Source organism: Lontra canadensis, unplaced genomic scaffold, assembly GCF_010015895.1.
Source record: "Lontra canadensis isolate GAN:19392208 unplaced genomic scaffold, GSC_riverotter_1.0 scaffold1021, whole genome shotgun sequence".
Taxonomy (NCBI): Eukaryota; Metazoa; Chordata; class Mammalia; order Carnivora; family Mustelidae; genus Lontra; species Lontra canadensis.
Window position 1 is genome coordinate 2,649 of NW_022632005.1, and position 17,244 is coordinate 19,892.

A 17,244-nucleotide genomic window follows, 5' to 3' on the forward strand; every position below is an offset into this window, starting at 1 on the left:
TTGTTGTTTTAAGTTCATTCTTTTTTTTTTTTTTAAGATTTTATTTATTTATTTGTTTGTCAGAGAGAGAGAGAGCATAAGCAGGCAGAGCGGCAGGCAGAGGCAGAGAGAGAAGCAGGCTCCCCACTGAGCAAGGAGCCTGATGTGGGACTCAATCCTAGGACCCTGGGATCATGACCTGAGCCAAAGGCAGCGGCTTAACCAACTGAGCCACCCAGGCGTCCCAATCTGAGGGTTTTGAAGGGGCGGGGGGGTGGGAGGTTGGGGGAACCAGGTGGTGGGTATTGGAGAGGGCACAGATTGCATGGAGCAATGGGTGTGGTGCAAAAACAATGAATACTGTTACGCTGGGAAAAAAAAAAAAAAAGGAATTCTAACTGCTCACCCTCCAAGGATGTGAAGGAAGGGAGTGGCGGACATGTGGAACGTATGCAGAGCAAGAATCCATTTTAGCATCATATTGTATTTTTTTTTTTTTTAGTTTTATGGTTTTATTAACACAAATATGACGTGCACAACAAGCTGTCTATTCATTTTCTTCACTGCGCAGCCTGGCGTTGGGATTGGTGACTCTGATTGCCAGCTGGGCTGCTCTTTCCACAATAGCTTTGCGGTTCTTGGAGGAGACGTTGTGAGCAATCTCTGCACAGTAAGATTTGTTGCACATCAGCAGCACTTCAAGCTCCTTGACATTGTGCACTAGGAACTTCCTGAAGCCACTGGGCAACATGTGCTTTGTCTTCTTGTTGCTCCCGTAACCAATGTTGGGCATCAAGATCTGGCCCTTGAATCTTCTGCGCACCCTATTGTCAATGCCTCTCGGCTTCCGCCAGTTGCGCTTAATTTTGACATATCGGTCTGACTGGTGCCGGATGAACTTCTTGGTCCTCTTTTTAACGATCTTGGGCCTCACCAAAGGTCTGAGGGCAGCCATGATGCCCAGTAACAGATGGCTACCACCTCTGCAGGCAGCGCCGAGGAAGAGACTCATATTGTATTTTTAAGCAGAAATCACTTGAGCTCTTAAATGCTGATAATTAAATCATTACTTTTAAATTAATGGGTAGGCCAATAATGTGGGAGTTGATGAGATACATCTGTGAACAGATTCAGCTTCATGGCAACTAACTGGAAGGTAGGTTTTGATACACTTCTGCTCACAGAAGAAGAAAGGCTTAAGCCCTACCCCCTCCCACCTGCCGATATATGAATAACAGTTTATATAGTGCTATGCTATAGTGAAAACACTTTTTTTTTTTTAAGATTTTATTTACTATTTGACAGAGAGAGACACAGCGAGAGAGAAAACACAGGCAGGGGGAGTGGGAGAGAGAAAAGCAGTCTTCCCACAGAGCAGGGAGCCCCCATACGGGGCTGGGTCCCAGGACCCTGGGATCATGACCTGAACCAAAAGCAGTTGCTTAACAACTGAGCCACCCAGGCACCCCAGTGAAAATGCTTTAAATGTAATTATTACTAGTAAATGCTTGATGAAATAAGATTCCAACAATATACAAATACAGTAAAAATTTATTTTTCTCCTCTCACTGGCATTGTCAACTCCTCAGATGTAACCTTCAGTAACATTGTGAAATAAATCAAACTTCGCTGTGTTTGATTGAATATTCTAGAAGCACTCTGTTTCTGGGGGTTTGCCAGGTGGTCTGCCAAGAGAAAGCTAGAACCAAGTGTTTGAAGCGTTTGAACTCATGCAAAAATCTACCCGGTGTACACTGCTGGGGGGTTAACTGCTGATGAGAATCTATCCAGTATATATTGCTGGTGAGTCTGTTGACTGAGGAATGGGTTTACTGTCCAAAGCAGAGAGTACATATTCAGCCTGAAAACAAATATAATTTCCATAACATTTTATAATCAAGCAAACAAATAAATTTCCTATATCAGATGTATTTTACAAGCTTTGTGGTAATCTTAGACTTTGTGATTAATGGTCATATTTGTTGCTCAAACTTGAATATCTTAGTGTCATCCTTTTCTCAATAAACATTCAAGAAGGGGACAATAATTTATTCTAAAACACTGTTGGCAAATATTTAAATTTAAACAAGACCTTTGTTCCTCTAGCTTATCTTTCAACTATGTTCCTTGTTTATTGTGCTCCTGTTTTCACCAGCAAGTAAATATTCTCTAACCTTCTCTTTCCTATCTTATGGAGGAGAGTAATATTCAGCATTTCTCAGAGTACTTGGGTCAACAAGATGTTGTCTTCTCAAGGCAACTCATTAAATCCATAGTGATCTATAATTTTATTTACATTTAGCCAAAGTCAAAGCAGGGGTTTAGGCTTCTAATTATCATTTCCACAGATTATATATATATATATATATATATATATTATATATGTATTTGAGATATTTGTAGTATATATATATTTGTGTGTGTGCACGTGTGTGTGTAGAGAGAGCAACCTGTGAGCATAAGTGCAGATGCACATTTGTATCATATTTTTTCAAACACATGAACATGTTATCTTATTCAGTTGTCACAAAAGCATATGAGGAAAGCAGGTTACCTATTTTTTTTTTTAAGATTTTATTTATTTATTAGAGAGACAGAGAGAGCGCTCATGGGGCTGAGGACAGGGGGAAGAGCAAAGGGAGAGCAATAAGCAGACTCTGCACTGAGCATGGAGCCCGATGGAGGGCTCGGTCTCAGGACCCTGAGATCATGACCTGAGCTGAAACAAAGAGTCAGATGCTTAGTAGCTTACTTAGTATTATCTCCAAAGAGGCTTAGAGAAGTTTAGAGGCTTCATTAAGGAAACCCAACTAGTAAACCATCAGACTGGATTTGGGTCCTCTGTTTCCAGTCCTCTTTTCCCTAAACTGTGTGCCTTGATATAGAAGTCAAAAAATTTACCCGAAGGGCTTTAGAGTTCACATCCCAGCTCCTGGAAAGTGGGGAGCACAAAGAGTAGGTGAGGTGTTTTCTCTCAATAGCATCTCTTCATCTTCCAGTTCTGGTACTTAGAATCTGCTGTTGCTCATGACCAAAGCCTGTGTGTGTCCAGTGCTCCAGGAACAGGGTAAATATTTTGCAGCCTCTTGTCTGAATTCTTGACTTTAGTTCATCCAGAATTTAGGTTCTGATTTGGTTTTCTTCAGTCTTCTTTGCATTTGGAGAACTACTCCTTAACCTTTATGTTTTTCTTATTAAGATACTTTTATATGTTAATTGTAATTAATTTAGAAGAAAATATCTTCATAAAGATAAGAAAATAGAAATCAGCAGTAATGCTGGTTTCATCCAAATATTTCTACCACTAAAGTTCTGATGTATAGCTTTTCTTAGTTCAGGCTGCCACAACAGAATACCATAGACCGGGTGGCTTAAACAATAAGCATCTACATCTCACAGTTGTGGAGGAACTGAGAGGTGAGAAGTCCAAGATCGAGGTTCCTGCAGATTCATTGTCTAGTAAGAACCTCTTTCTGGTTTGCAAACTCCCTTCTTGATGTGTGGAGAAAGAGAGGAGCTCTGGTTTCTCTCCCTTCTAATAAGGGCATTAATCCCAATATGTGAGCTCTATCCTCAGGACCTTATCTAAACCCAGTTATTTCCCAAGGGCCCCACCTCCAGATACCATCACATTGAGGATTAGGGCTTCAGCATATGAATTGGAGTGGAAAGAGGGGACACATTCTATCCGTAGCACTTTCTTCCTTTATAAATGTAAACTTTTAAAATGAGATTAAACTGTTTATTCTCTTTGGACTTGCTTTTTTTTTTTCTCTCTAGAAATAAAAATATATCACAAGTACATTTCCATGTCATTAAATAGTTTTCTACAAGAACATCTCGGATGACTGTCTCACTACATGGTGTCAGGTGCATTGTTCACATACTGATCGGGCTTTTCAATTATTTCTATTCTTTAACGTTCTGGGTAAACATAGCATATCATTTCCTGTCTCTTATGGAGCACAGGGCAGTGAAACCTAACCCCATGTATAGCCCCTGTAAGAAGTAATCTTATGCATCCTTATGACAGTTCTCTTCGCAGAAAGCAACAGTCGATTGGATAAAGCCACCCTATTGGCACTCAGCAAGCAATTAGTCTAAATCATTCAATAATTTTAACTTAAGAGACACAGAAAATGTAGCTGAGAGGAGGCATTTTAAATGAAACATGCCTTACAACCTAATACTTGCAACCAAAAGAAACTTGACTAAAAAACACTGTGATAAAAGCTTGAGGCTGAGTCATTTTGCTTTTGTTTTTGTTTTACTTATTTATGATTATTTCTTTAGAACAATTCTTAAAAGGGGTGCCTGAGTGACCCAGTTGGTTGGGCATCCAACTCTTGGTTTCATCTCACGTTCTGATTTTGTGGGATGGAGCCCCACATCCAGTGCCAGGCTCTGTACTCAATAGGGAGTCTGCTTGAGGGTTCTCTCCCTTTGCCCCTCCTGCTGCTCTCTCTCTTTTTCTCTCTCCCTGAAATAAATGAATAATTTTTTTAAAGGTTAATTCTTAGACGTGGGATTCTAGCTCAACTTTATACATTTTTTAAAGAGTATTGATGTGTATTACCAAATTACTCTCTAGAAATGATATTCTTCCCTCAACCATCATTGAAGTTTAATTTATCCAGTTTGATTTCCAAAATTGTATTTCATTGTTTAAAGTTGCACATCTATGATTTCCAAGTGAGCTTTAACATTTTCTATGGGTATTGGCCATTTGTATTTCTTCTTTTGTAAATTGCCTGTTCCTATCATTTGCCCATCTTCTTCTGTTGAAGTAGTCATATTTTTCTTATCGATTTAAAATAACTTTATATATTACAGACTTTAATCTTGATCTTGATCTATTTTATTGTGAGCTGGTAGAAATCAGAAGGAAAGTCAGGAAAAGAGGGACCAAGGATTTGGGTTGAATGTCTGCAGCCAAAAGAGGATCAGGTCAAGGGACACTCCATCTCATGACCCTCCTTCCTCATTCCTAGACTTATTTTTAATGTGGGGTACAAGTGTTACACGGGGCATTCACAGACTTTCAAAAGGGTATATAGACATAGATTTTTTTTTAAAGATTTTATTTATTTCTTTATTTGACAGAGAGAGAGAGAAAATCACAAGTAGGCAGAACAGAAGGCAGGGAGAGAGGGGGGAAGCAGAAATGTGGGTCTCGATCACCAGGACCTTGATATCATGACCTGAGCCAAAGGCAGAGGCTTAACCCACTGAACCACCCAGCTGCCCTGACATAGATATTTTTTAAGGAAACTAATTTCCAGATCTCCAAATTTCATGTAACTTGTGCCTAAGATTGACTGCCTAGGAAATCTTTTCCTACCTCCCTTTTCCAGTAGTGTTTCTCCCATTTTACAAAATTATGCTATGGTGATTTGCACTCAGGTATGCATATAACTCAATGGGAATTGAGTGACATTTGCTATACCTGCCTTCATTCCCATCTACATGAGCAAAATTTCTGAATGTTTTTATTAAGAGATTCATTTTCTACAATGAAATTCTTAATAATGACCTATCAAAAGTGGCAATATGTTCATGTTGTTTTGATCAGTTCTGCCATATATGGATCAGGATAGTGTAAGAAACCTAAAACTTCAGTGGCTTAACACAACAGAATTTACTGCTCGTCCATATCACAGTCTGGCAGAGACAAGGAGGCTCTCCTTGACGGTAGATAACTCTGTTTCCATCTTGCATCTCCGCGGTCTCGGAGTTCCCAGCTTCCAACTGGAAGACAAGAGAAAGAGAGCATACGAACTCAAGCCACTCTTAACTGCCTAGGACAGGAAGCAATATATCATTTTAGTCCATACTCCCAATGGGAAACTGAGAAGTATAATCTTCCTATACCTGTAGGAAGAGAAGAGGGAGTGGTGAACACAGCATTGTCTCTGCCACAGGTACTCCAGGTAATAATGGTAATGACAGCTCAATACAGATGAATTTTTTTTTAACAGTCTTACGGCCACAATTTTTTTTTTTTACATTATAACATAAAACTGAAAAAGGATAGTTTTTCAAAATTCCTTTAAGAGATAGTGAACAAAAATATTGAAGCCTAGTGCCCTGTACTATTTTTAGGGAAATGCCTACCCAATTTGATTTCATTTAAAAGCTAACAAGAAAGAAAGAAAAATACATCGTTAGCAGGACTGTTTCTGCTGTAGTGGATTTGCAGCTGCTGGGGGCTGCACACTGCAGTCATTTATAATGCCACCTTCCTAGGAAGTCCAGGGATAGGGAATTCCAGGTACAGAAATGTATTTCTTGTAGAGTTCACATGTCAAGGTGACAACCAGACCCACTGCTGGCCCCACCCTGCTTAGCTTTGTGGTCAAGCTCCCTTAGGATTGAAGTTTTCCACCTTGAAGTCAGCAAATTCTTATTACCTTGCTCATCAGCCGGTCATATTGAACCACTCTGCCAACTAAATAAACATCCTACAACTTTTCAGAAGAATCTAAAGAAGCCTGTCTTTTTGACTATGGAAGACAGCAGTTTTCGACAGGGGTCTAGCTCTCCTTCCTAGAAAGGCCCATTGACCTTTATTGCAAGTGAAATAGCTTATGGGAACAGTAAATGGCTAACCTTACTGTAGCATAAAATAGAGCTCCCGACAGCCTCTCTTCTCTCAGCACTGGCAAGAGGCCTATAATAGCATCCCTCATAAAAGCCTCCGTGCCATTTCCCAGGTGCAAACCTTTACAGAAGTACAACTAGGGAGTTTCCAAAATTGCTCCAAGAGAAGATTGTCTAAGAATAATGCCAACAATTTAACAGATGTTTCTTGACCAGAATTTGAGATCACTTTATTTTTGCATATGCCCTTTTAGTGTAAGTGACAACAGGCAGTATACTGGAAATACAGGAGGGCAAGCTTACATGAAAAGGCTATTGAATAAATGGATAAATAAATTACTTTTGAAAAAAAACCATTGAGAATGCCATCTGATTTGGAGATTAAAGACCAAATTCTGCTTTCTGAAACTTGTGTCAGGTTTCAAAAAATAAATAAACAATTCTCTAATTCTTCTTGGGCACCAACCATTTGCAAGTGCTATGGGGACCAAGAAGAAAGATGTGATGAGCTTACAAATCAAGAATTCAGAAAGTCCTTTCCTGATCAACATGCAGTCACTCCCTTCACATACCCTATTTTCTCTTCATCATGGAATTTATCACTACCTGACATTTGTCCTCTATTTCTTTATTGGTCTGTCTCCCACAAGAATGTAAGCTCCTGGAATGTTGAGACTTTGACCATTTTGTCCATAGCTGTATCCCCAGGATTCTGAACAGAGTCCAGCATGACTTTCCAACAATCTTGTCAAAGGATGAGTAAATCTCTACCCTCAGAGGGACCGTGGACTCAAAAGACAGAAAAATGAAGCCCCAAGTATCAATTCATGTATCTATTCAGTAAAAAGGAGTTCAAACAAAGTAATAGAGCCTCGAAGAATTGATGGATCTTTTAATTAATTAATTAATTTATTTATTTGACAGAGAGATCACAAGTACGCAGAGAGGCAGTCAGAGAGGTGGGGGGGTGGCGGAAGCAGGCTCCCTGCTGAGCAGAGAGCCCCATGTGGGGCTCCATCCCAGGACCCTGAGATCATGACCTGGGCCGAAGGCAGAGGCTTAACCCACTGAGCCACCCAGGTGCCCTGAAGAATTGATGGATCTTATGGAAAGAATCAAGTTTCCTAGAAGAGATTAGATTTGACCTCAGTTTCCTGGCTACTGTGGAACCGGGGGGCAGGGCACACTTGGAATACATATAGGGAATATTTTTTCCATGCGTATGACTTTATATGAAATGAACTGCTGCTACTAAAGCCTTCACAATAGTCAACAAGTCAATTAGCCTTTGTTCAGGACACTTCCTATACCCTGCAGCATGCACTGGTCAGTTCTTCCTCCAAATGGGTGTCCAGATCGTTCCCAGTTCTGCCCTCTCAGCCCAGGTCATCGAATTTAAAAATCCAGTCTTTAAAAAGAAGTCAATCTATAATCTAACAGTAATTTAAAGAGACCTTCACCTGGTGTTAACTCTCAAGGGCACTTCTAAATTCTGTAATCTTCATGATGTCAGGTTACACTGTGATTGTCTTGCAGGTACCTTGGGGATAGGCCATGTGTCTGTGAATGGGGTATGAGCACTTCTTAGAAGGGAATGGATCTTCTGACTATCATTCTAGAAGTTATCAATCTTGGATAGAAAATAAGAACTCTGGAAATGATTACCTTCCTTCTCTCTCTGGGCAGGTAGTTAGTATTGTCCAAAGCCTAGGAGGAAAAGTTTCTCTTGACATCTGGAAGCAGATGGGGATTGAGGCAGGTTAACAGCCCCATAGAGAACCCCTAAGGTCAGTCTGGGATATGTGATACTATTTCTCTTCCATTCACTTCCTAGTCTAAAAACATCTTGTTATGTTTAATCCTGATATCAGCTGTCTAGTGAGATGAAGGGGAGAATCTGTCTCGCATTGGTTGGAAGGACAGAAGGGAGAAGGGTTCCCTGTCATCCTCAGTGAGACCAGTGTGGGGTCAGCTGCAGTGTCACCAGCAGAGGATATCCATGCTGAACAGCACTTTCTGAAAGCCATTTGTGGTAATGATGGCAAGGCACAGAAAATAAGGAGACCCTGCCTGCCTTGAGTATGCTTGAAATGGCCTCTGAGAGCACCTGGAAACCTGAAGAAAAAGCTGAGGGACAATTAGAAGCAGAATTTTCCCTTGTAGTCAGGACAAGGGGTGTTTGAGCTACCAAGTTTAGTCATTAAAAATTAACTTGCTCTAGAAAAACTTTTAGTCAAATTGAAATTTTATACACGTTATTTTTATAGTGGCAAGGAGCTTTCCATTTATTCTAATTTTTCTAAGAAAGTAACGTGATTAATGGTAAAATACAAAAAGGTTTCCCATTAAACTGTAGAAGAAAAGATTGGGGCAGCTGGGTGACTCAGTTGATTAAGCATCTGTCTTCAGTCCGGATCATGATCCGGGGATCCTGGGATAGAGCCCAGCCTCCACTGGACCTCCATCAGTCTCCCTGCAGGGAACCTGCTTCTCCCTCTCCCTCTGCCTCTGCCCTGCTTGTGCTCTAGCGCACCCACACTCTGTCTCTCAAATAAAGAAAACATTTTTTAACAAAAAGATAATATTGTTAACACATTTAACTAATATTAAGTACTACCCAATTAGAGAAAAGAAAAAAAAATGTATAAGAAATGGGAAAGAATGAGCCAAAATGATAACTATTTATAAATGATATAATCACATGACTAAAAGAGAGCCACATGGGAAACTATTGGAAATAAAATAACACAGTAGGAAAACTATTTGTTAAGTGCAGTAATTAATAACCAGTAACTTTACTATATAAGAACCACAAGTTAGAAAAGTGTATTGAAAAAAGTCCCATTTGAAACAGTACTTAGGGGACGCCTGGATGGCTCAGTTGGTTAAGCGGCTGCCTTGGGCTCAGGTCATGATCCCAGCGTCTGGGGATCGAGTCCCACATCAGGCTCCTTGCTCAGCGAGGAGCCTGCTTCTCCCTCTGCCTCTACCTGTGCTCACTCTCTCTGATAGATAAATAAATAAAATCTTTTAAAAAATATGAAAATAAAAAAAACAGTACTTAGAGGAATAAAATACCTTAGAGTAGAAGTAATAATAAATATGCAAGATGTATATGATTGAATCCTGAGAGAATAAAATGGCATTTGCTATGTTTAAATTAAAAATAAGTATTATAAAGATGTTAACATTCTTAAAATTAATTTTTTTTAAAGACTTTATTTTTTGAGAGAGAGAGGGAAGGCACAGACGGAGCGTGACAGGGAGAAGCAGACTCCCCACTGAGTAGTGAGCAGGACGTGGGGATCGACAAGGGGCTCAGTCCCAGGACCTGGAGATCATGACCTGAGACAAAGGCAGCCAGCCACTTAACCAACTGAGCCACCTAGGTGCCTTCTTAAAATTAAATTATTAACTGAATGTAATACCTGTAAAAATGCCAAAAAGATTTTTCTGGTGGCAAATAAAGATCTTCATTACAGAATTATTATAATTGCAATAGCCTTGAAACAATCTGAATGTACATCAAGATGAGATGGGTTAAATTATGGCATATTCCCAAAGGATGCCATTATGGTATCCTCCTATTTAAAAAAATAAGGGAGATCTACAGGCCTGGATGTGGAATAATCTTTAAGATATATTATTAATGTAAAGATCAACTTGCAGAAACACACACAAAAATGACATATCTATGTTTATGTGTGCATATACACACACACAGATATGTACAGAAAGAGAGGATTTCATGTGTGTGCTTGCGGGTGTGCGCGCACACACAGACACACTTCAAAAAGCACCCAGGAAACTTTGTCAGTGGAGATGTGGAATGGGGAATAGGATAAAAAAGACTTACCTTTCCCCATATATCCTTTTTATGCCATTTGGTGTTTTTATTATGTATATGTCTTAACTTTTCAAGAGAAAAAAAAATCATTTTTAAGTAAAAGAAGAACGAAGAACATAGACTTAAAAAAGAGCACTTGTTCAATTTAACAGTACCTACTAACATATAGGTGAGCATTCCTATATCTACTAGCTGGTCAACTTCTCCCCATCCTAGAGAAACTGTTGCCCATGTGCATAAATAAGCATGTACAGGGACAGAAAGACATGGCATTGTGGGGCGGAGGTGGAGGACAGCAACTAAAATGTTATCTTTTTCTATAGTACCTACTACTTAGATTGTGAATAAATATTTATAATAACAAAAGTTGGAAACATCTCCATCAGCAGGGCAGAGAGATCTTTTTGGGTTTTTTTTTTTTAATTAATTTATTTTCAGTGTAACAGAATTCATTGTTTATGCACCACACCCAGTGCTCCATGCAATACGTGCCCTCCATAATACCCACCATCAGGCTCCCCCAACCTCCCAACCCCACCCCTTCAAAACCCTCAGATTGTTTTTCAGAGTCCATAGTCTCTCATGGTTCATCTCCACCTCCAATACCCTAAACTCCCTTCTCCTCTACATCTCCCCATGTCCTCCATGTTATTTGTTATGCTCCACAAATAAGTGAAACCAATGATAATTTACTTTCTCTGCTTGACTTATTTCACTCAGCATAATCTCTTCCAGTCCCGTCCATGTTGATACAAAAGTTGGGTATTCATCCTTTCTGATGGAGGCATAATACTCCATAGTGTATATGGACTACATCTTCCTTATCCATTCGTCCATTGAAGGGCATCTTGGTTCTTTCCACAGTTTGGCGACCGTGGCCATTGCTGCTATGAACATTGGGGTACAGATGGCCCTTCTTCTCACTACATCTGTATCTGTGGAATAAATCCCAATTGTGCAATTGCAGGGTCTATAGGGAAGCTCTATTTTTAATTTCTTAAGGAATCTCCACACTGTTCTCCAAAGTGGCTGCACCAACTTGCATTTCCACCAACAGTGTAAGAGGGTTCGCCTTTCTCCACATCCTCTCCAACACATGTTGTTTCCTGTCTTGCTAACTTTGGCCATTCTAACTGGTGTAAGGTGGTATCTCAATGTGGTTTTAATTTTAATCTCTCTGATGGCTAGTGATGATGAACACTTTTTCATGTGTCTGATAGCCATTTGTATGTCTTCATTGGAGAAGTATCTGTTGATGTCAGGGCAGAGAGATGTTTAATAAATTTTGGTACAGCTAAGTATTTTGCAGAAGTTAAAAGGAAGGCAATAAGTGCATATATATGTTCATGTTATAATGTTATTAAGTGAAAAATCAAATGATAGGACAATGTATGTAGTAGTAATTTTTTGCATAAGCATAGAAAATTAGGGAAGGAAGCATACAATGCCATAAATAATAGATGCCTGAGTCAGACAGTATTTTAGTTACTTCCAAGCCAAACCTGCTTCTCCCTATCTCCTTCCATGCTGCCTCCTGAGGGAGTAGCCGTTTCTGATCTGGGCTGTGAATCAGCCCGTTTGCTGATGTAACCTTGGCTCCAACCGGGCCTTTTGCAGCTCCTCATTGGGGTGCAGAGCTCACTTATAGCCACTAGCAACATTATTCTCTGGTTCCCATTCTGAAGCTTCTTCTGTGTATGGGCTCCTGGGAATTTTGCGTAAGAGAGAAATGATGGGATTAATGTGTTTCTGTGCCTCCACCATAACCTCTAACAGATAATTCCAGGCTCTTTTAGGAAGGATTTCACCTTCTTACTTATTTTACTTTTAACATCAGCATCTATGTTTTTTTTTTTAATTTGTGAAACCAAAAAGTAAATGTAAGAATACAAAGAAACTGTGACATTCCTAAGAATAAACTTAACCTTACACATAAACATAAAAATAACACATGTAAAATGGTATTTCTGATGCTTCTCACCATGATGTTCAAAGGATTTGTGACCACAAGAGGATTAATAACCATTGTACTAAACCTAGTGTTTAGTCTTTTTTGTTTGATTGGTTTTTTTCTTATACTTGTTTTTGGTTTTTCAAAATGGGTAATATATTATTATATCATATTTAGTTAAAAAGAATATTAAATTAGGTCAATTTACATCTTTAACAGATAAAGTTTAGTTTACACTATTAACATTTAATCAGGAAAAAGAACAATTACTTTCCTTTAAACATTTATTAAGCTTATTAAAATCTTAGTTCATGTATCCATTCATTTTGATTCACATGGTTTTCTCTCCCTTTCTCCCGTGAAAGAAAATTTCTGAAATAATTTTAGGAAAGAAAATATGGTATTGGGTCAAAGGCTATAAAAATATTAATACCACCTGATGCAGATTTTCAGTTTGCTTTTTACAGCTTCCCTTCTTTGAGTTTGCAATACAAGGTATAAATGCATTAATTTAATACAACCTTAAACAGCTGTGAGCATTTTATATAATTTTTAATTGCTTATTAATTTCTACTAAAGTTTTCTCCTTTATTCATCAAATAAAGTCATCTTCTGAAACATATCTGTTTGTTTACTGATAAACATTTTCAAATTTAGAACTTTACTGCTGGAAGCCTTCCTACATAAGGAAAAATTTGGTGAGACACATTTCCTCACCATCAGTGTAGCACAATGCTTTATCCTAGCCAGGTCTACAAATCATAAAATATTAGGTAAAAATGGACATTGTAAGATAACACTTTGATATAGAGTTAATTCAAGGACAGGTGATAATGTAGATGTGCACTGTGTGGTGCACATGGGCCCCACCTCTACATTCAGCTGTCTGAGAGCATCCTCGGGGATAATGGCACCATCAGGGGAACCTCTTGATACAAGAACTATAGCATCATTTAAAGGACTATGGAAGGATGGATGAATTTAGAGCAATAAGAAGAATGAAATTCAACATGATACTCTATGTGGAAAACCCAAAAGATTCCACCAAAAAGTTGTTAGAACTGATACAGGAATTCAGCAAAGTCGCAAGATATAAAATGAATGCATGGAAGTCACTTGCATTTCTATACATTAACAATATAGCAGCAGAAAGAGAAATCAAGGAATTGATCCCATTTACAATTGCACTAAAACTCTTAAGATACCTAGGAATAAACTTAACTCAAGAGATAAAGGACCTGTACTCTGAAAACTTTAGAACACTTATGAAAGAAATTAAAGACACAAAGAAATGGAAAAACATTCTATGCTCATGGATTGGAAGAATAAATACTATTAAAATGCCTATGTTACCCAAAGCAATCTATACATTCAATGTAATCCCAAACAAAATGCCATCAGCATTTTCACAGAGCTGGAACAAACAATCCTAAAATTTGTATGAAACCAGAAAATACCCTGAATAGCCAAAAGAATGTTGAAAAAGAAAAGCAAAGCTGGTGGCATCACAGTTCCAGACTTCAAGCTGTATTACAAAGCTGTAATCATCAAGACAGCATGGTACTAGCACAAAAAGAGACACATAGATCAATGGAACAGAATAGAGAACTCAGAAATGGACCTTCAACTCTATAGTCAACTAATCTTTGACAAAGCAGGAGAGAATATCCAACGGAAAAAAGAGTCTCTTCAACAAACGGTGTTGGGAAAATTGGACAGCCACATGCAGAATCAAACTGAACCACTTTCTTACATCACACAAAAAGATAAACTCAAAATGGGGGAAAGACCTAAATGTAAGACAGGTACCCATCAAAATCCTTGAGGAGAACATAGGCAACAACCTCTTCGACCTCAGTTGCAGCAACTCTTTCTAGACATGTTTCCAAAGGGAAGGAAAACAAAAGCAAAAATGAACTATTATGACATCATCATCACAGCAAAGGAAACCGTCAACAAAACCAGAAGACAACTGACAGGATGGGAAAAGATATTTGCAAATGTCTTATCAGATAAAGGGCTAGTATCCAAAATCTATAAGGAACTTAACAAACTCAATACTCAAAGAACAAATAATCCAATTAAGAAGTGGGCAGAAGACATGAACAGACATTTCTCCAAAGAAGACATACAAATAGCCAACAGACACGTGAAAAAATGCTCAACATCACTTGACATCAGGGAAATACAAATCAGAACTACAATGAGATACCACCTCACACTAGTCAGAATGGCTAAAAGGAAACAACATTTGCTGGCAAGGATGTGGAGAAAGGGGCACCCTCTTACCCTGTTGGTGAGAATGCAAACTCGTAGAGCCACTCCAGAAAATAGTGTGGAGTTTTCTCAAAAGGTAAATATAGAGCTATCCTATGACCCAGCAATTGCACTACTAGGTGTTTATCCAAATGATAAAAACATAGTGATTTGAAGGGGCACATGTACCCTAGTGTTTACAGCAGCAATGTCCACAATAGCCAAACTATGGAAAGAGCCTAGATATCCATTAACAGATGAATGGATAAAGAAGATGTGGTATATATACACAGTGGAATGTCACTCAGCCATCAAAAAGGATGAAATCTTACCATTTACAATGACATGAATGGAACTGGGAGGGTATTATGCTAAGTGAAATAAGTCAGAGAAAGACAAATACCATATGATTTCACTCATGTGGAATTTAAGAAACTAAACATAGGGGAAGGGAAGGAAAAATGAAATGAGATGAAAACTTAGAGGGAGGCAAACCATAGAGATGTATAACTCTAGGAAACAAACTGAAGGTTGCTGGAGGGGAGGTAGGTGGGGGGATGAGGTAACTGGTAGGCATCAAGGAGGACAAATGATGTAATAAACACTGGGTGTTTTATGTAACTGATGACTCACTAAATTCTACCCCTGAAACTAAAATAAGTAAATAAGTAAAATAATAAATAAATAAATAAATAAATAAATAAGAAAGAAAGGCAATAAGAATGCCAAGATCAAAGTTTTTGTGGCAATAATTAACTTTGTATTAATTTTTAAATAAAAACAGTAAAAACATTTCAGATAATTTTAGAGAAATTCATATCATAATTCAACACTATTATACAACTATTTTCAGTTTTGTATATTGCTTTCCATCACTTATAGATCTTTAGCTAGTAGCAGTCATAGATATTTTATATTCTGCTCCTCTCAGCTCTATAGCATAAGCATGTTTCCATGTTTGTATGAAGCTTTCATAATTATTATTTTTAATGGTTGCACAAAGGCCATTATTAATGTTATTACTCTGTCTATCCTTAGTGCCTCTTATAATGCTCAGTAAGTCTTGGTAAGAACCTAGAATGATGCTAGCACTATAAGTACTTTGCCAGAATACCTCAATTCAAATGCAAATTTCTTCTGTGCCTTAGTTTTCTAGTCAATAAAATGGGGATGATGACAAGTCCTACCACATGGGTTTGTCATGATCAAATAAGCTAATGATCTACATTAAATTCTTAGATCAGAGCCTGGTACATGGGGAGCAATCAATGGGTATGAGCTATCATTATGATATATAAGCCTTCAGGTCATTTCTTATTTTTATTATTACAGACACCAGTGCAATGTGCTTTTGTTTAGGTAATGTTTTGCTTCTGCTTAATTATTCCTAAGTTCTCTGGAATCGGATTGCTGGATCAAGGAGTTTATCACAATGACTACCTTTTAAAGAAATTCTTTTAACCTCTGCCCTTAAGGAGAATTTGATGGTATGGAAAATAAATACTACTCCATACAAAAGAGATGATAAAGCAATCATGGATTTATTAGACAATAACAATTTAGTAAAAACCCATTTTATTCATAAAACTATGAAGACATGCAAAAACCCTGGATTCCATCCAAATGATTAATTTTTTTAACTTTCGGGGCGCCGGGGTGGCTCAGTGGGTTAAGCCTCTGCCTTCGGCTCAGGTCATGATCCCAGGGTGCTGGGATTGAGCCCCGCATTGGGCTCTCTGATCAGCGGGGAGCCTGCTTCCTCCTCTCTCTCTCTGCCTGCCTCTTCTCTGCCTACTTGTGATCTCTCTCTCTGTCCAATAAATAAAAAATAAAATCTTTAAAAAAATTTTTTTTTAACTTTCTAAAAAAGATTTTATTTATTTGAGAGAGAGAGAGAGCACGAGAGAGAGCACAAGCGGGGGGAGGGGCAAAGAGAGAGGGAGAAGCAGACTTCCCACTGAGCACAGAGCCCAACTCTGGGCTGGATCCCAGGACCCTGAGATCATGACCTGAGACGAAGGCAGATGTTTAACTGACTGAGCCACTCAGGTGCCCCCATCCAATTGATTTCATTGAGCAATTATTTCCCCCGTCTATTATATGCTTGTTCCATGCTAGGTGTTAAGCAGAGTATGGAAGAATACGAATGCTTTTTGTCCTTAGAGAATCAAAATCTCTGTAAGAAGGTAAGATGTGAGAGTAGTATCAGACTATATAATCAGGTGCCAAATTGAATTTTTAAATAGATCCCAAATCTATCATACAGATGCTAAGTATTAGGCATAGTAGCCAGGCAATAAAGAGACAATATCCAGTTGGCAGTGAAGAAAAAAGTGTAAACCATCCAAGTGATAACTAAATTAAGCTCCACTTTTTTCTTAGAATCTCACATTTTATAACTGCTTTCAATCCACCCCAAACCAACAGGACAGACTTGCGTTTGAATATCATCAGCAGAAAATGTTTGGTTTTGCTAAAATACCTTCTCATCTCTGACATTTGAGAGATAGAGCAGCCCTCCAACTTCAGCCCTGGGGCTTCAGCTGCAGGAGCCCAGGAAGGTCCCCCCCCGCAGTGGACATGGCCTTGGTTGAGGTTTGTGTGTGTTCAT

The 17,244-nt window shown here is 38.6% G+C and overlaps 1 protein-coding gene across 1 annotated transcript; it reads right to left on the bottom strand.

Moving 5' to 3' along the window:
* Nucleotides 1-504: 504 nt before the first annotated feature.
* LOC116863385 (60S ribosomal protein L32) lies at nucleotides 505-981 on the bottom strand. Its single transcript, XM_032850845.1, has one exon. It carries the CDS (start codon nucleotides 932-934, stop codon nucleotides 527-529), a length of 408 nt encoding a protein of 135 aa, XP_032706736.1. The 5' UTR covers nucleotides 935-981; the 3' UTR covers nucleotides 505-526.
* Nucleotides 982-17,244: the final 16,263 nt, after the last annotated feature.